This window comes from Crinia signifera, chromosome 1 (assembly GCF_055691185.1).
Source record: "Crinia signifera chromosome 1, ASM5569118v1, whole genome shotgun sequence".
Lineage (NCBI taxonomy): Eukaryota > Metazoa > Chordata > Amphibia > Anura > Myobatrachidae > Crinia > Crinia signifera.
Window position 1 is genome coordinate 80,453,410 of NC_139217.1, and position 22,326 is coordinate 80,475,735.

At 42.1% G+C, this 22,326-nt stretch overlaps 1 protein-coding gene across 2 annotated transcripts in view; it reads right to left on the reverse strand.

Annotated features, from left to right (window-relative positions):
• Positions 1–22,326, reverse strand: part of TEC (tec protein tyrosine kinase) — a 139,895-nt gene that overhangs the window by 47,995 nt on the left and 69,574 nt on the right. For both annotated transcript variants that reach the window (XM_083168061.1, XM_083168062.1), the window contains exons 4-5: positions 4,018–4,099; positions 3,660–3,788 (exon numbers count right to left, since the gene is read on the reverse strand). In XM_083168061.1, the coding sequence (XP_083024187.1) occupies positions 3,660–3,788; positions 4,018–4,099 (211 nt within the window). The remainder of the gene's footprint in view (positions 1–3,659; positions 3,789–4,017; positions 4,100–22,326) is intronic.

Consider the following 22,326-nt stretch of genomic DNA (forward strand, 5'->3'; position numbering starts at 1 on the left):
TTTCAATATTGAAACTGAAATAAATGTCATCATCATCGTCAGCCATGAGTTTTGCCATGCATTCTGCATCTAATGTAAACATCTAAATCTTCTGTAGACTCTGACAATATTAACATTATGACATTGCAAATGTTGAAGGTCGACCTCATAAATGTATACCTGATTGAAAACTGCTGAATGATATAATACTGTGTATTTACAAAATTATTATTAAGAGTGATTTTGAAACATTTCAGTTACATCCCACATATTGGGCCTAACTCGGGACGGATGGCCATTTATAGAATTCACAATCCAGCCGCATTGTGCACGCGTGTACGCATATTGCGAATATATATCCATACGCATAGCAGTTGCTGTTTTAGGGATAGACACATAGCGTTTTCTGGGTGTGTTTTTGAAAACCCAGGCGTGTCCAGGTGTTTTTTGGGTGGGTCTCTGACATCAGCGAAAAGAAAAAAAAACACATTAAAAAATTGGATCATCTTCACAAATCACACTTTTTAATCATAAATATAAAAAGTTGTAAGTAGAATAAAACATATTTACAAACACCATGTGAACGACATATAGCAGCACTTAAATACGCTCTCTGTTAGCCAATAAAAACTATCTGTTCCTATAAGGCCCCTGGGTACTTGTGTAGTTTCATGGCACCAGCGTAGCGTACCTGTCAGAATCAGTGTTCCCGCACCCAGCGTAGTTAGCGTAGTCAGTCAGAAGTAGCGTAGCCCAACAACTGCCTTACTTGGTGCAGTGAAACTACACAAGTAACTACCATACTGTTGCCAGGAACTGCATCTCTGTCCCCGGCGTCCCTGGCAAGCCTAGTAAGCGCCTCTCAGACACCTCCAGCACCAGCATGATCCCCTCTCTTTGGCGGAGAGGTGATCATGCTGGCACCGGCGGAGAAGCGCTCCATCTGTTTGAGACGCAGGAACGTCTCAGACACTCCAACAATGATACACTCCTGCGTCTGAGTAGCTATTGCTGAGATGTATGATATGGCAGGTGTGAATGTGTTCCTGAAACACCCCCACTATCCATGGCATCCCGAAGCGTGGCAAGCGCAGCGAACCCCACGAGGGGATGCGTTATGCGTCCTCCCGCCTTTTCATACCCCCACTATCCACGTCGGCATGGAGTTGATGTTATATAGTGTGGCGAGTGCAGCCAGCCACCGAGCCCGAAGCGTGGCGAGCGCAGTGAGCCCCGTGAGGGGACGCGGATTACGCTCATCACGCTACAGGCTCGGTCCCTCACTGCTATCGCAACACTATATAAAATGAACTCCCCGCCAACGTGGATAGTGGGGGGTATGAAAAGGTCGGGAGGACGTGCAACGTGTCTCCTTGCGGGGCACGCTGCGCTTGCCACGTTTCGGGATGGCGTTGATAGTGGGGGGTTGAAAAGGAGGCATTTGCTAGTATGACACATGGAACACTGGCAAATGCCGCAATAGCTACTCAGATGCAGGACCAGCTCATTGCTGGAGCGTCTGAGACACTCCTGCGTCTCAAACTGATGGGGCACCGGGGACAGAGATGCAGTTTCCGGCAACAGTACAGTAGTTACTTGTGTAGTTTCATGGCGCCAAGCTACGCTGATAACGTAGCTTGCGCTGCCGCCGTAAAAATACACAAGTAAGGCAACCGTTGTGCTACGCTGATAAAGTAGCTTAGGCTGCCGCTGACAGCCATTGGGCTACGCTAATAGCGTAGCTTCAAAAGTAGCGTAAGCTGGTGCCGTGAAACTACACAAGTACCGGCCCCGGTTATACCCGAATAATCCTCACTATTTCAATTGTAGGAAATGCACTAAGCCAAGATATTTATCAATTCACCATGATGGCAAATGGGACCAGCTGGAGCAAGGTCTGTATAAAGATGGGTAGCCTGTTGGGGGAGAAACATAAATCCCAAATTGCCATTATTCAGTAGAGCCAGATATGCTGGTGCTTGCACCTGTGCACAAAGGGCGGTGCCAAGGTACTGTCGTGGAGCTGAAATTGGATCTGGGGCTGGCCCAGACAATAAGTGAAGCATTGAGAGCGTCTTCTGTGTGACTGCAGAAAGGACTGATGCGTTTCATTGTGTGTATATCAAAGGAAGGGGAATACATCCAGTCTGTTTCTTTAGAAGATTACTCGAAGCCCTACACTGGAAACACTCTTCGATGTATCAGGTTTTGGCAATGCATCCCTATTTTGCAATGGGTTTTCATTCTTTCTTTCTGGGAGTTGACTTTTTGATCGCAGGCAACTGCTCTTTCTCTTTCATTAGCAAACCATGCTGAATTGGGCCCATTGAGAGGAAGCAGATGGAGATGAGGATGGCATATAAACTCCTACCGAGGTGTTAAATAACTAGATGTTATTAATATATTTTTAACTATATGCTAATCTGGTGACCAGGAAAAAGACCACAGAGAAAATCCCACTGGCAAGAAAGGCTCAAATAGAAAATACGGACACGGCGGATGCCCACATATAGTCATTTTTACATATTGCTATTCATAATAATATCATTGCCAACATTGGGAAGGTCAACAGTCAAACAGTGCTGTCACCTAAAACCATGTTGGCAGTGTATATATGCCGACTATGGGGGTTATTTTGGTTCACTCTTTCTGACAAATTCCTTCTTAGATGGACAAAACCATGTGCACTGCAGGTGGGGTAGATGTAACTTGTGCAGGGAGAATTAGATTTGGGTGGGGTTTTACTTCAAAGTGAGATCTATAGTGCAGTGTAAAAATAAAGCAGTCCGTATTTTCCCTGCACAGAAACAAAATAACTCACCCAAATCTAATTCTCTCTGAACCTTTTACATCTCCCCCCCCCCCCCTGCAGTGCACATGGTTTTGTCCATCTAAAAAGGAATTTGTCATAAAGAGTGAATCAAAATAACCCCCTATGTCTTTTAAAGCCCCATATACACACTAGAGCAGTGGTTCCCAAACTGTGCGCCGTGGCTCCCTGGGGTGCCTCGGGACACATGCAGGGGTGCCCTGGGTTGGTGGTCCAGGACCAACTCAAATTATTAATGGTTAATTATTTATAAGCAAAACCAGTGCTGGTGGCTGCCAATCATAAAATGTGTACAAATAGAAGCAAACCCTGCCATTTTCCACATAACTGACCCTAAGAATCGCATATAAATCCATTCTAATTAAAATAAATTTGGCCTAGGGGTGCCGCGAAAAAAATTCTTATACTCTGGGGTGCCGTGATTAAAAAAAGATTGGGAACCCCTGCACTAGAGGATATTTTAAAAGATATCATTCAGAAAGGGGCCTCTAAGCGATAACTTTTAAATTATCCTCTAGTATGTATGCTCAATGATATTGAATATACATGCTCCCATGCATTGTTAATGACCCCCCCCCCCCCTCTCAGTTTAACATGCAGGTCAAGTTTGCTATGTAGCCAAAGACCTGCATGCTCAGCGGGTCCCGGTAACGTCACTGAATGATATTGTTTACAGATATCATTCAGTGTGTACACTCTATTCACGGCACACAGCCGATATTGTATACGAGATTGGCTGCGGTGCTGGTCGCGTAGTGTGTATGGGGCTATACTGCCGTAATGTGGGTTTTCTGAAAGATGATACGAGCTTACAAATGGTACATGCGTGAGTTCATTGAATACTACTTACTATTTCCAAAGAGATTGTATTCCTCACAGCCTGGAGCCAGTTTGTCTGTTTGTCTGCAGCACTGATACGCACCGTCTGCCCATAACTGAGAATGGTATTTGGGCAAAATGTAGTTGTTGTTTTTTATTTCTAAAAAGGAATATAAATTGATTTACTAAATACAGATACTTCATTAATAAATATTTCACTCATTGTATGTGCCAATAACCCCTCTGACTCTACTTTTATATATATAATATATCAATTTACAGCCGAGAAATACAGTATATACATAGTAAACCCAAATCTAGTGCAGTGCTATCTCACTGACGATATCCCTTTGGCAATATACATGATATATACAATATACAGTAATCACCTTCTTTTAGGCACTTCACCCACTGGAAGCGACTCTCAGGAGTTGAAGCAAAAATATACAGTGTGCTTGTGTCATACACGACCTGTAAATACAAGGGAGGAAATATAGTGAGACAGTGGCCAAATATCCAGAATCCTTACATAAATGTCACTGTGTAATCTCTATACTACCAATAGTACTTCTTTGTACAATAGTACATAATAGTACATTTTAGCCATATGTTCCAGAGAAAAAAATGTTTTCATATAACTTTGTAAAAGTGCATTTCATGATAGTGGGCCAGATTCTCTAAGCTTCAAAAGTGATAACATGGAGAATGATAAACAGCCAGCCAATCAGCTCCTACCTGTCATATTTCAAAAACAGTCTGTGACATGGCAGGTAGGAGCTGATTGGCTGTCTGTTTATCACTCTCCATTTTATCTCTTTTGAAGCTTAGTGCGAAGTGTGAGAATCATTTGATTATCATTTGTCATCTCCTCGGTAAGAATAAAACAAACTGTAACAGCAAATCATTGAAAGAGCTGCACAGAGTATTTAAAGAGATGATTGTCCTAGGTGTAACAGTGGGAGCATACACACTAAAGAACAGCATAATTAGCAGAGCACTACAGAACCTTTATATGATCTCTGGCTACTGTGAGGGTCTGTGGGAACATGGCAGCTATCAATGATTCTGCACGATTTCATGCGAATCCGACCATACAGGCCCATATATCAGAGAGAAAGGAGTTTTGGGAACCGCACAAGGTTAAGCCCCCCTATTGTGAAATGAGTCAAGGAAGACCCGTTTCACCTTAGGGTGGGATTCGGTCTGAGTGACCTGGAACCAACTTTAGTTAGACGTATGTCCCTATCTGGGTTAGAGGTCTTTGTGTGTTGGTGGTGCTCCCCTGAGTCCAAAACAATGCAAAAATTGGGGGAGAGGGAAAGAGGACTCTTGTTGTGGGGCACTCTTATATTTGTTTTTGTATTAAAATTTAACTTTTAATATTTATTAATTAAGAATAGACATACATCGTCAAAAACAAAACAAACATACAGACAGACATGTAACATGAAATTTGCAGTGAGCTTGTTAATTATAGGCTATGCAAAAAAAGGTTCCTAATTAGAACCAGAAGTTGATATTGATACACCTAGCAAAGCTGATTGCTTGTATCCGCTAGGACTCGTGTGAAGGGAAGTATAAACAATATAGGGGATAATTCCCTGCTCAGACTGCTGCTATGCAATTTCCAAAATAGAGTACAATTTTTCCAACATGCATACCATTTCAATGTACTATGTAGTGCAATTTCCTAACGCTGGATCATAAAGTCAACAGTCATTTGAGTATTTACAGTTTCCAATCTATTATTATCGTTATGTAAACCTTCAATTGTTCTATCACCGATAATTATAGCAATTTTTGCCTGATCAATACTTTCTTGCCAATCCAAATTAAATTGGATACATGTTCAGCAAAGTGCAGAAAACAGAAAAAGATACAGATTACACTGGTGTTTTAAGCTCAATGAGACACACAAATATAGCTTGTGGGAGTAATTCCCCCCGAATGCGCTGTATACCAATACAATAGCTAGTATGTTGTGCCACAGTTTGTGAATGGTAATTTGACCTATTGGTTAGTGTAACCAAATAGCAGATAGATTAGTATATTCTGGGTTCAGATCAGATGACAATTGAGTCCAAAGCAACATTCAATAAATGATGGTGTGACCTGTAGGTTATTATATTATTGGTTAAGGTCAGATTGGCACATAAACATCCTATGCATGATTTATAATAATAGGCAAGTTGTTGCTGAAGGTAATTGTTTGTAAAAGATAGATTGTTGCAAGAATTGTAATCTATCAAGGTGTGTAGTAACTCTGGTGGAAGTGTGACCTTCTAGCGAGTCAGATTCAGACCTACTACTGTCGCTGAGTCTTACAAACGTGCATTGGACTCAGGATGAGAGTCTTTTTCTGTGCTATGGGGTCAGAGGGACAGAGTAGTGACACTTCTGCTGTTGGAGAAAGTGGGGGTAGATTGCCTTGTTGTTACATTGACATAGCAATGCAATGAACCCGCAGCTTAGCCAATGAGAGAGTGTCAGAAAAATATTGAGACTGTAACGTCATGTATGACGGCCAAAAGTATGCAAAGTACCCACATGGAGCGGATGCCCCCTTCTGCTTTTAAGAGAGTCGTGCTCCCGCAGAGGACTTTGATAATGAGAGAGAAGGGCACCCGTTCTCACTGTGGTATGGAAATGAGTATAAGGACACCGCTCTTTCCAATGCTGTTAGATATCCACTATTGTCATGTTGTTCATGGAACAGAGCATGAGCAGTGTGTAAATCAGCGTGGAGTTCGCGGTGGAATACCTGCAAGTTGGAGATCGCCCGGTGTGGAAGAGGAGATGGGGTACTGTTCCTGGAGAGTTCTCCTGGGATGGCAGGTCCCTTGCCGCTGACAGCGTGCTCTGGGTAATAGGTCCCAAATTCCTCTGAATCGCTCCTATAGAATGCAGTAGATACGGCTGAAGTTGCCGGGCAGTCTGAGAGTAACTGCTCCGTCGGCGCCGACGGGCAGTAAATAAGATGACGCGCGTTTCGCCTTCAACGGCTTGATCACATCAAGTGATGTGAGGGAGCTGAAGTCTCCTAAAGTAGCCCTATGTGGAAACTCCCCTAGACGGTAAGCAGCCGTAATTGGCTGTACGTTCGTGCTGGCGTCTGCTGGGAGTAAGCGGAGTTACCGGTTGCTACGGAGGAAAGCCTCCTCTGACGTCTACTATAGAGGAAAGCGTCCTCTGACGTCTGCTGGGAGTAAACGGAGTTACCGGTTGTTATGGAGGGAGCGTCCTTAGTAACCGGCTTGAACCTGGAGGGTAATTCAGCTGGTTATATTATCCCTCTGTTGCATTGAAATATACATCGGCTAGTAACGGGTTCTGATTAGGTAGTAATCCGTATGTGGGTTAACAGTATTGGGTATAAAGGTTATCACATGAAGAGTATTAATGTATATCAAATAAATGGAGGCATAAACCAGACCAGCGTACTCAATGTAAGATATGTATTAAGGCATAAACCAAACTAGCGTACTCAAAGTGAAAAGCGTATTAAGGCATAAACCAGACCAGCGTACTCAAAGTAAAATACGTATTAAGGTTTATTACTAATGCGCCGACTCCGCATTGATGTATCTTCGTTATGAGAATGGGATGCTTGATAGCCCTTAGAGGGTAAGTTTCTCATATTGCTAGGGAGAGAGGAATGGATATGAGAGTGATCGTTTAAGACAGCATGATGGCAGCATATGACCTAGCCTTTATTTCTTGGTTGCTCGGTACCTCATACCATATGTGTTAGTTTATTGTGTATGCTATATAGGTAAATATGCTGTCTGTTATTAAATGGAAAATTAGTTAAACATGGGAAGGGATGGAGGAAAGGGTATTGTGCAATAGCCCGAGTCGGAGTTGCCCTGTCACCCTGGTTGGGAACATTTAATAAATTGATTACTGTCATGCAGTAGTTCCACGACGTGCGTGAATCATATTCTGTTAAGGAGTGACAAGTGGGGGCTGGCTGGCGAAGATAATAGTGCCGATCTAGTTTTTGATCAACGCAAAATTGGTGTAATGAGGGCGGCCGTGGAAAAATTCAGGAGAAATAAATGTCTAATATAGAACTTTTAATTATCAATAAGGTAAGAATTAGGTGTTTGAGATTTAATTGTGGATTTAAAGGGACCTAGTCAGGGATGGAAAGGGTACCCGTCTAGTGAATGTAAATGGTGATTATTAGGGAAATGAAGAATAAACTGTGAAAGATATGCCATTATTAAAGGGATCGATATGATTGGGTGAGTGAGGTGATAAAAATAGTGCCAAATAAAATGAATTTAAAAAGTGTCCTTTGGACGTGTAAGTGGTCGTGTGATCAGATTTCAATGATTATAGGGATAGTGACCGATTTTTGTAGTATGGGTCTTAAGGGATCCAAAGAGGTTTTGTGGGATCCTGTTGTGGGTGATAAAGGGGGTCAATGGTGAAGGTTCAAGATTAATAGGGATAGACTATTGTGTGGTATTGGAATAAGTGTTGGTTAGAAATTCTAAGGTTGAGGAGTCTTGAAGATTTTCTTGGGGGGCAGATATTTTTTAAATGAAAACACTGTAGTTGATGTATTCGTTAAGTCCCCCTGGTGCCAGCGCTCCTAATTTGAATGTCCAAAAACTTTCGCGTTTGAGGAGTTCCTGTGTGAGGTTTCCACCCCTGATCCCAAGGTGTATCCTCTCAAGGCCGAATGCTTTGAAGCCGCTGGTATTGCCATTATGTTTGAAATGAAAGTGTTTAGCCACCGTTGTTAATTGTTTCATCCTCCTGCGATCTTGTTCTGCATTTCTTATTGTCCCCAGATGTTCCAGGATGCGCTGTTTTAGCATCCTTGAGGTCATCCCTACATATCTTGGACCGCAGTCACAGGAAATGCAGTAGATCACTCCTTGGCTCCTACAGTTGATATAATCCTTGATTTTCACTTTGTTGCCGTATCTGTCTTCAACTTCCGTGGTTTTTGGCATGTATTCGCATGCTTTACATGTCCCACATGAGAAGGATCCAGTGTTGGTTGGGATTTTAGGTGTGGTCCGGGTGAAATGACTGTTGACTAAGTGGTCTCTGAGGTTTGGTGATCTTCTCCAGCTCATGGAAACGGTGTCATCAAGAAATTTGGATAGGTCAGGATCTGATTTTAAGATGTGCCAATGTGTTTGGATGATTTTCTTGATGTCTCTCCAATTTTCATTGAAGTTACCAACAAACCTAAGCTGAGTGTCCTCTATCGTTTTGGTTGTTTTGGGTGGTTGAAAGATGAGGGTTTTTATGGTTTTCATGAATCTCTGTGCTTTTTTGGTGGAATTGTGACTGTAGCCTCTCTCTCTAAGTCTTGTGGTGAGTTCCTGGCTCTTTAATTTGAAGATTTTGTCATCTGAGCAATTACGTCTCAGACGTAGAAATTCACCTTTGGGTATATTTTCGATTGTTGGGGGGAAGTGGGAACTGGTCTGGTGAAGTAGACTGTTTGTGGAGGTACTCTTTCTATAGAGCTCGGTTTCTATGTTGTTGTCTCTTCCTCTATAGATTCTGAGGTCCAGGAAGGAAACAGAATCTTTACTGATTTCATGGGTGAGTTTCAAGTTTAGGTTATTGTTGTTGATGCTGTGTATGAAGTCCAAAAGTAATTCTTTACTGCCTTCCCAAATCAGTAGGATATCATCTATATAGCGGTGCCATGAGATGACATGTTTAGTCCATATTTCGTTTTTCTCGTGGAATATGTGTTCCCTTTCCCACCAGCCTAGGAATAAGTTGGCATAGGTGGGGGCACATGCCGCCCCCATCGCTGTGCCCCTCACCTGTAGGTAGAATTTGTCGTCGAAAGTGAAGAAATTATATTTGAGTGTATAATTCAGAAGCTTGATGATGAAATTATGGAAGTCGTTTTGTGTTTCCATACTGAGGAAATATCGTACTGCCGCCAGACCCTGTTCATGATCAATGCTCGTATAAAGGGCCTCCACGTCCAGGGTAACCAGTAGTTGGTCTTCTTCAAGCCTGGTGTCGTGTAGTTTTCTGAGAACATCGGACGTGTCTTTGGTGTACGATGGAAGTTGTAAGACAAATTGTCTCAGATGGAGGTCCACAAAGGTGCTGGCTTTCTCCGCTATACCCCCTATGCCCGAGACAATTGGTCTCCCTGGTGGTGTAGTGGGGTTCTTATGGATTTTGGGCAGAAGGTAGAATGTTGCCATCTTCGGATGTTCTGTCCATAAGTATCGGTGTTCCATTTTGGTTATTGTGCCCTCTTGCATTGCTCCATCAATTAGTCTTTTATAGACTGTTTTGAAATTCTCCATTGGATTAAGTAAGATGGATTTGTAGCAATCTTGATTAGAAAGTTGTTTTTGAGCTTCTCGCATATATTTTTCTCTCGGCCAGAGCACAATATTGCCGCCCTTGTCTGATGGTTTAATTTCAATTTCGGACCAGCTTTTGATGTTCTTGAGTGCACTTCTCTCCTCTCTTGTAAGGTTGTCATGTCTCCTATGTGTCTTTTTGATATTCAGCAGTTTGTCCAAGTCTCTAGAGACCAGATTTGAAAAGACTTGGATTTCTGGACAGATATGTTCCGGGGGGAAGAAAGTGGATTTAGGTCTGCATTTGGGTCTTGTAGTGTTTTGTGAGAGAGTGTCTCCTGATTCTTCGGCCAGGTCTTCTAAGGCTTGTAATGCCTCTTGTTCTTGTGAGGAAATAGGGAGACTGGGGTGATCTAGATTAATGTTCGTCTCGGATTTAGTGAAGTGTTTTTTGAGTAAGAGTTTTCTAGCGAACAATTTGAGGTCCTTCTCCCATTGAAATCTATCAAAGTCTTTTGACGGGGAAAATGAGAGGCCTCTTTCCAGGATTTTCTTCTCTGTTTCGCTCAGGGTTCTGTCTGATAGGTTAATAATTTTGAGTTGATCTATTATCTCCCTCGTCTGGTATGCATCTGGTGATTGCTCGGTGATGGTGACTCCCATCTTCTTCTTTGCCTTTCCCTTCTTGTTAGCCCTCCTGGTCCGTCTCTTTGATTGTACCGGGCCCCTGTGTTGCCCCTTGTGTAGTCCAAAAAATGCACACCAGAGGGTTGTTGTCTTCTAGACTGGAGATAGTTATAGGTGTCACTCTGTTCCTCACCTGATGATTCAAATTCCGATGATGTATACTCTTCACGTGGTTCTTGATTCCTTCCTGGTCTTTGCGTGGTTCTCCAACGGAAGATATTGCCCGTTGCAAAGTCCCTTTTATCTCTGGAAAATTTGTTACGCTTTCTCTCTATAATCACTTTTTCATATTCCTCCAGGTCTTTCTTACTTTTTTCAAAATTCTTTTGGAAGTCACTTTCTGTTTCCCATTTGGTTAGTTGTTTGCCAAGGGTGTCAATCTCCTTGCTACATTCCTCCAAGTTTAGATGATTGTGTTGTAAGAGGATGCCGATTAATTCCTGGGAGCACTTAAGTAAGCAGGTTTCCCAATCCTGTTTGAGTTTTTCCGTTGCAAGAGGATATGCCGGAAAGACTCTTGGTCTTAGGCCCCTTGGGCTAATCTTTTGTTTTTGGTAATTTTCCAACGTAGTCAGATCCCAGTTTAGCCTAGTTTGTTTTTGTAATAGCTGTTTCAATTTTCGTAGGTCATCTTCCCATTTGATATTAGGGATTGTGGGGTTACTTTCCTCTGAGAAGATATCGCTTGTATCTTCCTTCCGTTTACTTCTTGTGGATAACTCCTCTCTGAGGTTGAAGCTTGTCATAGTCTGTCCTTCTGGATGGTTTGTTTGATTGTGTAGTCTGATTGGTAGTGTGTGTATAATTCACTAGTATTTTTAATTGGGGTTTTTCCGTTAGAACCTGTGCTGGGTTCCTTGAGACTGAGAGTGCTCAGTATGCAAATGGTTAGAGAGAAAGGAGTTTTGGGAACCGCACAAGGTTAAGCCCCCCTATTGTGAAATGAGTCAAGGAAGACCCGTTTCACCTTAGGGTGGGATTTGGTCTGAGTGACCTGGAACCAACTTTAGTTAGACGTATGTCCCTATCTGGGTTAGAGGTCTTTGTGTGTTGGTGGTGCTCCCCTGAGTCCAAAACAATGCAAAAATTGGGGGAGAGGGAAAGAGGACTCTTGTTGTGGGGCACTCTTATATTTGTTTTTGTATTAAAATTTAACTTTTAATATTTATTAATTAAGAATAGACATACATCGTCAAAAACAAAACAAACATACAGACAGACATGTAACATGAAATTTGCAGTGAGCTTGTTAATTATAGGCTATGCAAAAAAAGGTTCCTAATTAGAACCAGAAGTTGATATTGATACACCTAGCAAAGCTGATTGCTTGTATCCGCTAGGACTCGTGTGAAGGGAAGTATAAACAATATAGGGGATAATTCCCTGCTCAGACTGCTGCTATGCAATTTCCAAATAGAGTACAATTTTTCCAACATGCATACCATTTCAATGTACTATGTAGTGCAATTTCCTAACGCTGGATCATAAAGTCAACAGTCATTTGAGTATTTACAGTTTCCAATCTATTATTATCGTTATGTAAACCTTCAATTGTTCTATCACCGATAATTATAGCAATTTTTGCCTGATCAATACTTTCTTGCCAATCCAAATTAAATTGGATACATGTTCAGCAAAGTGCAGAAAACAGAAAAAGATACAGATTACACTGGTGTTTTAAGCTCAATGAGACACACAAATATAGCTTGTGGGAGTAATTCCCCCCGAATGCGCTGTATACCAATACAATAGCTAGTATGTTGTGCCACAGTTTGTGAATGGTAATTTGACCTATTGGTTAGTGTAACCAAATAGCAGATAGATTAGTATATTCTGGGTTCAGATCAGATGACAATTGAGTCCAAAGCAACATTCAATAAATGATGGTGTGACCTGTAGGTTATTATATTATTGGTTAAGGTCAGATTGGCACATAAACATCCTATGCATGATTTATAATAATAGGCAAGTTGTTGCTGAAGGTAATTGTTTGTAAAAGATAGATTGTTGCAAGAATTGTAATCTATCAAGGTGTGTAGTAACTCTGGTGGAAGTGTGACCTTCTAGCGAGTCAGATTCAGACCTACTACTGTCGCTGAGTCTTACAAACGTGCATTGGACTCAGGATGAGAGTCTTTTTCTGTGCTATGGGGTCAGAGGGACAGAGTAGTGACACTTCTGCTGTTGGAGAAAGTGGGGGTAGATTGCCTTGTTGTTACATTGACATAGCAATGCAATGAACCCGCAGCTTAGCCAATGAGAGAGTGTCAGAAAAATATTGAGACTGTAACGTCATGTATGACGGCCAAAAGTATGCAAAGTACCCACATGGAGCGGATGCCCCCTTCTGCTTTTAAGAGAGTCGTGCTCCCGCAGAGGACTTTGATAATGAGAGAGAAGGGCACCCGTTCTCACTGTGGTATGGAAATGAGTATAAGGACACCGCTCTTTCCAATGCTGTTAGATATCCACTATTGTCATGTTGTTCATGGAACAGAGCATGAGCAGTGTGTAAATCAGCGTGGAGTTCGCGGTGGAATACCTGCAAGTTGGAGATCGCCCGGTGTGGAGGAGGAGATGGGGTACTGTTCCTGGAGAGTTCTCCTGGGATGGCAGGTCCCTTGCCGCTGACAGCGTGCTCTGGGTAATAGGTCCCAAATTCCTCTGAATCGCTCCTATAGAATGCAGTAGATACGGCTGAAGTTGCCGGGCAGTCTGAGAGTAACTGCTCCGTCGGCGCCGACGGGCAGTAAATAAGATGACGCGCGTTTCGCCTTCAACGGCTTGATCACATCAAGTGATGTGAGGGAGCTGAAGTCTCCTAAAGTAGCCCTATGTGGAAACTCCCCTAGACGGTAAGCAGCCGTAATTGGCTGTACGTTCGTGCTGGCGTCTGCTGGGAGTAAGCGGAGTTACCGGTTGCTACGGAGGAAAGCCTCCTCTGACGTCTACTATAGAGGAAAGCGTCCTCTGACGTCTGCTGGGAGTAAACGGAGTTACCGGTTGTTATGGAGGGAGCGTCCTTAGTAACCGGCTTGAACCTGGAGGGTAATTCAGCTGGTTATATTATCCCTCTGTTGCATTGAAATATACATCGGCTAGTAACGGGTTCTGATTAGGTAGTAATCCGTATGTGGGTTAACAGTATTGGGTATAAAGGTTATCACATGAAGAGTATTAATGTATATCAAATAAATGGAGGCATAAACCAGACCAGCGTACTCAATGTAAGATATGTATTAAGGCATAAACCAAACTAGCGTACTCAAAGTGAAAAGCGTATTAAGGCATAAACCAGACCAGCGTACTCAAAGTAAAATACGTATTAAGGTTTATTACTAATGCGCCGACTCCGCATTGATGTATCTTCGTTATGAGAATGGGATGCTTGATAGCCCTTAGAGGGTAAGTTTCTCATATTGCTAGGGAGAGAGGAATGGATATGAGAGTGATCGTTTAAGACAGCATGATGGCAGCATATGACCTAGCCTTTATTTCTTGGTTGCTCGGTACCTCATACCATATGTGTTAGTTTATTGTGTATGCTATATAGGTAAATATGCTGTCTGTTATTAAATGGAAAATTAGTTAAACATGGGAAGGGATGGAGGAAAGGGTATTGTGCAATAGCCCGAGTCGGAGTTGCCCTGTCACCCTGGTTGGGAACATTTAATAAATTGATTACTGTCATGCAGTAGTTCCACGACGTGCGTGAATCATATTCTGTTAAGGAGTGACAAGTGGGGGCTGGCTGGCGAAAATAATAGTGCCGATCTAGTTTTTGATCAACGCAAAATTGGTGTAATGAGGGCGGCCGTGGAAAAATTCAGGAGAAATAAATGTCTAATATAGAACTTTTAATTATCAATAAGGTAAGAATTAGGTGTTTGAGATTTAATTGTGGATTTAAAGGGACCTAGTCAGGGATGGAAAGGGTACCCGTCTAGTGAATGTAAATGGTGATTATTAGGGAAATGAAGAATAAACTGTGAAAGATATGCCATTATTAAAGGGATCGATATGATTGGGTGAGTGAGGTGATAAAAATAGTGCCAAATAAAATGAATTTAAAAAGTGTCCTTTGGACGTGTAAGTGGTCGTGTGATCAGATTTCAATGATTATAGGGATAGTGACCGATTTTTGTAGTATGGGTCTTAAGGGATCCAAAGAGGTTTTGTGGGATCCTGTTGTGGGTGATAAAGGGGGTCAATGGTGAAGGTTCAAGATTAATAGGGATAGACTATTGTGTGGTATTGGAATAAGTGTTGGTTAGAAATTCTAAGGTTGAGGAGTCTTGAAGATTTTCTTGGGGGGCAGATATTTTTTAAATGAAAACACTGTAGTTGATGTATTCGTTAAGTCCCCCTGGTGCCAGCGCTCCTAATTTGAATGTCCAAAAACTTTCGCGTTTGAGGAGTTCCTGTGTGAGGTTTCCACCCCTGATCCCAAGGTGTATCCTCTCAAGGCCGAATGCTTTGAAGCCGCTGGTATTGCCATTATGTTTGAAATGAAAGTGTTTAGCCACCGTTGTTAATTGTTTCATCCTCCTGCGATCTTGTTCTGCATTTCTTATTGTCCCCAGATGTTCCAGGATGCGCTGTTTTAGCATCCTTGAGGTCATCCCTACATATCTTGGACCGCAGTCACAGGAAATGCAGTAGATCACTCCTTGGCTCCTACAGTTGATATAATCCTTGATTTTCACTTTGTTGCCGTATCTGTCTTCAACTTCCGTGGTTTTTGGCATGTATTCGCATGCTTTACATGTCCCACATGAGAAGGATCCAGTGTTGGTTGGGATTTTAGGTGTGGTCCGGGTGAAATGACTGTTGACTAAGTGGTCTCTGAGGTTTGGTGATCTTCTCCAGCTCATGGAAACGGTGTCATCAAGAAATTTGGATAGGTCAGGATCTGATTTTAAGATGTGCCAATGTGTTTGGATGATTTTCTTGATGTCTCTCCAATTTTCATTGAAGTTACCAACAAACCTAAGCTGAGTGTCCTCTATCGTTTTGGTTGTTTTGGGTGGTTGAAAGATGAGGGTTTCTCTGTTTATGGTTTTCATGAATCTCTGTGCTTTTTTGGTGGAATTGTGACTGTAGCCTCTCTCTCTAAGTCTTGTGGTGAGTTCCTGGCTCTTTAATTTGAAGATTTTGTCATCTGAGCAATTACGTCTCAGACGTAGAAATTCACCTTTGGGTATATTTTCGATTGTTGGGGGGAAGTGGGAACTGGTCTGGTGAAGTAGACTGTTTGTGGAGGTACTCTTTCTATAGAGCTCGGTTTCTATGTTGTTGTCTCTTCCTCTATAGATTCTGAGGTCCAGGAAGGAAACAGAATCTTTACTGATTTCATGGGTGAGTTTCAAGTTTAGGTTATTGTTGTTGATGCTGTGTATGAAGTCCAAAAGTAATTCTTTACTGCCTTCCCAAATCAGTAGGATATCATCTATATAGCGGTGCCATGAGATGACATGTTTAGTCCATATTTCGTTTTTCTCGTGGAATATGTGTTCCCTTTCCCACCAGCCTAGGAATAAGTTGGCATAGGTGGGGGCACATGCCGCCCCCATCGCTGTGCCCCTCACCTGTAGGTAGAATTTGTCGTCGAAAGTGAAGAAATTATATTTGAGTGTATAATTCAGAAGCTTGATGATGAAATTATGGAAGTCGTTTTGTGTTTCCATACTGAGGAAATATCGTACTGCCGCCAGACCCTGTTCATGATCAATGCTCGTATAAAGGGCCTCCACGTCCAGGGTAACCAGTAGTTGGTCTTCTTCAAGCCTGGTGTCGTGTAGTTTTCTGAGAACATCGGACGTGTCTTTGGTGTACGATGGAAGTTGTAAGACAAATTGTCTCAGATGGAGGTCCACAAAGGTGCTGGCTTTCTCCGCTATACCCCCTATGCCCGAGACAATTGGTCTCCCTGGTGGTATCGTGTGGGGTTCTTATGGATTTTGGGCAGAAGGTAGAATGTTGCCATCTTCGGATGTTCTGTCCATAAGTATCGGTGTTCCATTTTGGTTATTGTGCCCTCTTGCATTGCTCCATCAATTAGTCTTTTATAGACTGTTTTGAAATTCTCCATTGGATTAAGTAAGATGGATTTGTAGCAATCTTGATTAGAAAGTTGTTTTTGAGCTTCTCGCATATATTTTTCTCTCGGCCAGAGCACAATATTGCCGCCCTTGTCTGATGGTTTAATTTCAATTTCGGACCAGCTTTTGATGTTCTTGAGTGCACTTCTCTCCTCTCTTGTAAGGTTGTCATGTCTCCTATGTGTCTTTTTGATATTCAGCAGTTTGTCCAAGTCTCTAGAGACCAGATTTGAAAAAACTTGGATTTCTGGACAGATATGTTCCGGGGGGAAGAAAGTGGATTTAGGTCTGCATTTGGGTCTTGTAGTGTTTTGTGAGAGAGTGTCTCCTGATTCTTCGGCCAGGTCTTCTAAGGCTTGTAATGCCTCTTGTTCTTGTGAGGAAATAGGGAGACTGGGGTGATCTAGATTAATGTTCGTCTCGGATTTAGTGAAGTGTTTTTTGAGTAAGAGTTTTCTAGCGAACAATTTGAGGTCCTTCTCCCATTGAAATCTATCAAAGTCTTTTGACGGGGAAAATGAGAGGCCTCTTTCCAGGATTTTCTTCTCTGTTTCGCTCAGGGTTCTGTCTGATAGGTTAATAATTTTGAGTTGATCTATTATCTCCCTCGTCTGGTATGCATCTGGTGATTGCTCGGTGATGGTGACTCCCATCTTCTTCTTTGCCTTTCCCTTCTTGTTAGCCCTCCTGGTCCGTCTCTTTGATTGTACCGGGCCCCTGTGTTGCCCCTTGTGTAGTCCAAAAAATGCACACCAGAGGGTTGTTGTCTTCTAGACTGGAGATAGTTATAGGTGTCACTCTGTTCCTCACCTGATGATTCAAATTCCGATGATGTATACTCTTCACGTGGTTCTTGATTCCTTCCTGGTCTTTGCGTGGTTCTCCAACGGAAGATATTGCCCGTTGCAAAGTCCCTTTTATCTCTGGAAAATTTGTTACGCTTTCTCTCTATAATCACTTTTTCATATTCCTCCAGGTCTTTCTTACTTTTTTCAAAATTCTTTTGGAAGTCACTTTCTGTTTCCCATTTGGTTAGTTGTTTGCCAAGGGTGTCAATCTCCTTGCTACATTCCTCCAAGTTTAGATGATTGTGTTGTAAGAGGATGCCGATTAATTCCTGGGAGCACTTAAGTAAGCAGGTTTCCCAATCCTGTTTGAGTTTTTCCGTTGCAAGAGGATATGCCGGAAAGACTCTTGGTCTTAGGCCCCTTGGGCTAATCTTTTGTTTTTGGTAATTTTCCAACGTAGTCAGATCCCAGTTTAGCCTAGTTTGTTTTTGTAATAGCTGTTTCAATTTTCGTAGGTCATCTTCCCATTTGATATTAGGGATTGTGGGGTTACTTTCCTCTGAGAAGATATCGCTTGTATCTTCCTTCCGTTTACTTCTTGTGGATAACTCCTCTCTGAGGTTGAAGCTTGTGATAGTCTGTCCTTCTGGATGGTTTGTTTGATTGTGTAGTCTGATTGGTAGTGTGTGTATAATTCACTAGTATTTTTAATTGGGGTTTTTCCGTTAGAACCTGTGCTGGGTTCCTTGAGACTGAGAGTGCTCAGTATGCAAATGGTTAGAGAGAAAGGAGTTTTGGGAACCGCACAAGGTTAAGCCCCCCTATTGTGAAATGAGTCAAGGAAGACCCGTTTCACCTTAGGGTGGGATTTGGTCTGAGTGACCTGGAACCAACTTTAGTTAGACGTATGTCCCTATCTGGGTTAGAGGTCTTTGTGTGTTGGTGGTGCTCCCCTGAGTCCAAAACAATGCAAAAATTGGGGGAGAGGGAAAGAGGACTCTTGTTGTGGGGCACTCTTATATTTGTTTTTGTATTAAAATTTAACTTTTAATATTTATTAATTAAGAATAGACATACATCGTCAAAAACAAAACAAACATACAGACAGACATGTAACATGAAATTTGCAGTGAGCTTGTTAATTATAGGCTATGCAAAAAAAGGTTCCTAATTAGAACCAGAAGTTGATATTGATACACCTAGCAAAGCTGATTGCTTGTATCCGCTAGGACTCGTGTGAAGGGAAGTATAAACAATATAGGGGATAATTCCCTGCTCAGACTGCTGCTATGCAATTTCCAAAATAGAGTACAATTTTTCCAACATGCATACCATTTCAATGTACTATGTAGTGCAATTTCCTAACGCTGGATCATAAAGTCAACAGTCATTTGAGTATTTACAGTTTCCAATCTATTATTATCGTTATGTAAACCTTCAATTGTTCTATCACCGATAATTATAGCAATTTTTGCCTGATCAATACTTTCTTGCCAATCCAAATTAAATTGGATACATGTTCAGCAAAGTGCAGAAAACAGAAAAAGATACAGATTACACTGGTGTTTTAAGCTCAATGAGACACACAAATATAGCTTGTGGGAGTAATTCCCCCCGAATGCGCTGTATACCAATACAATAGCTAGTATGTTGTGCCACAGTTTGTGAATGGTAATTTGACCTATTGGTTAGTGTAACCAAATAGCAGATAGATTAGTATATTCTGGGTTCAGATCAGATGACAATTGAGTCCAAAGCAACATTCAATAAATGATGGTGTGACCTGTAGGTTATTATATTATTGGTTAAGGTCAGATTGGCACATAAACATCCTATGCATGATTTATAATAATAGGCAAGTTGTTGCTGAAGGTAATTGTTTGTAAAAGATAGATTGTTGCAAGAATTGTAATCTATCAAGGTGTGTAGTAACTCTGGTGGAAGTGTGACCTTCTAGCGAGTCAGATTCAGACCTACTACTGTCGCTGAGTCTTACAAACGTGCATTGGACTCAGGATGAGAGTCTTTTTCTGTGCTATGGGGTCAGAGGGACAGAGTAGTGACACTTCTGCTGTTGGAGAAAGTGGGGGTAGATTGCCTTGTTGTTACATTGACATAGCAATGCAATGAACCCGCAGCTTAGCCAATGAGAGAGTGTCAGAAAAATATTGAGACTGTAACGTCATGTATGACGGCCAAAAGTATGCAAAGTACCCACATGGAGCGGATGCCCCCTTCTGCTTTTAAGAGAGTCGTGCTCCCGCAGAGGACTTTGATAATGAGAGAGAAGGGCACCCGTTCTCACTGTGGTATGGAAATGAGTATAAGGACACCGCTCTTTCCAATGCTGTTAGATATCCACTATTGTCATGTTGTTCATGGAACAGAGCATGAGCAGTGTGTAAATCAGCGTGGAGTTCGCGGTGGAATACCTGCAAGTTGGAGATCGCCCGGTGTGGAGGAGGAGATGGGGTACTGTTCCTGGAGAGTTCTCCTGGGATGGCAGGTCCCTTGCCGCTGACAGCGTGCTCTGGGTAATAGGTCCCAAATTCCTCTGAATCGCTCCTATAGAATGCAGTAGATACGGCTGAAGTTGCCGGGCAGTCTGAGAGTAACTGCTCCGTCGGCGCTTTAGGAGACTTCAGCTCCCTCACATCACTTGATGTGATCAAGCCGTTGAAGGCGAAACGCGCGTCATCTTATTTACTGCCCGTCGGCGCCGACGGAGCAGTTACTCTCAGACTGCCCGGCAACTTCAGCCGTATCTACTGCATTCTATAGGAGCGATTCAGAGGAATTTGGGACCTATTACCCAGAGCACGCTGTCAGCGGCAAGGGACCTGCCATCCCAGGAGAACTCTCCAGGAACAGTACCCCATCTCCTCCTCCACACCGGGCGATCTCCAACTTGCAGGTATTCCACCGCGAACTCCACGCTGATTTACACACTGCTCATGCTCTGTTCCATGAACAACATGACAATAGTGGATATCTAACAGCATTGGAAAGAGCGGTGTACTTATACTCATTTCCATACCACAGTGAGAACGGGTGCCCTTCTCTCTCATTATCAAAGTCCTCTGCGGGAGCACGACTCTCTTAAAAGCAGAAGGGGGCATCCGCTCCATGTGGGTACTTTGCATACTTTTGGCCGTCATACATGACGTTACAGTCTCAATATTTTTCTGACACTCTCTCATTGGCTAAGCTGCGGGTTCATTGCATTGCTATGTCAATGTAACAACAAGGCAATCTACCCCCACTTTCTCCAACAGCAGAAGTGTCACTACTCTGTCCCTCTGACCCCATAGCACAGAAAAAGACTCTCATCCTGAGTCCAATGCACGTTTGTAAGACTCAGCGACAGTAGTAGGTCTGAATCTGACTCGCTAGAAGGTCACACTTCCACCAGAGTTACTACACACCTTGATAGATTACAATTCTTGCAACAATCTATCTTTTACAAACAATTACCTTCAGCAACAACTTGCCTATTATTATAAATCATGCATAGGATGTTTATGTGCCAATCTGACCTTAACCAATAATATAATAACCTACAGGTCACACCATCATTTATTGAATGTTGCTTTGGACTCAATTGTCATCTGATCTGAACCCAGAATATACTAATCTATCTGCTATTTGGTTACACTAACCAATAGGTCAAATTACCATTCACAAACTGTGGCACAACATACTAGCTATTGTATTGGTATACAGCGCATTCGGGGGGAATTACTCCCACAAGCTATATTTGTGTGTCTCATTGAGCTTAAAACACCAGTGTAATCTGTATCTTTTTCTGTTTTCTGCACTTTGCTGAACATGTATCCAATTTAATTTGGATTGGCAAGAAAGTATTGATCAGGCAAAAATTGCTATAATTATCGGTGATAGAACAATTGAAGGTTTACATAACGATAATAATAGATTGGAAACTGTAAATACTCAAATGACTGTTGACTTTATGATCCAGCGTTAGGAAATTGCACTACATAGTACATTGAAATGGTATGCATGTTGGAAAAATTGTACTCTATTTTGGAAATTGCATAGCAGCAGTCTGAGCAGGGAATTATCCCCTATATTGTTTATACTTCCCTTCACACGAGTCCTAGCGGATACAAGCAATCAGCTTTGCTAGGTGTATCAATATCAACTTCTGGTTCTAATTAGGAACCTTTTTTTGCATAGCCTATAATTAACAAGCTCACTGCAAATTTCATGTTACATGTCTGTCTGTATGTTTGTTTTGTTTTTGACGATGTATGTCTATTCTTAATTAATAAATATTAAAAGTTAAATTTTAATACAAAAACAAATATAAAAGAGTGCCCCACAACAAGAGTCCTCTTTCCCTCTCCCCCAATTTTAGGCCCATATATCATACAGTGGCAAATCATACGTGTATTCCATCCGATCCGATGTGCGGTCCCATGAGTGTCGGCTCGGAGCCCCTAGATCGCTAGTGCTGCACCATTGATTGCATGGAATCGGATGGAAAATGTTTTTTTATTTTTTGTGCATGCGATATATCGCAGGAAGTTTTATTGGCCTTTCTAGCCCCCCTAGCGCCCTAATGCAGCCCATCACATATATCTTATGGTACAATTGTATACCATAAGATATATCGCATGCTGTTTATCGTGGCTTGACCAATCGCATGAGATATATCTTATGTAAAAATAGCACAAAGGTAAAAAATCGGATGGAAACACTCCCGGGAAGGTCCCGGGGAAGTTCAAGGGAAATCGCATCTGACTTCAGGGTCAGACATATCATTGTAGTGTATGGGGCCCGCAAAGGTTATTTAGCAC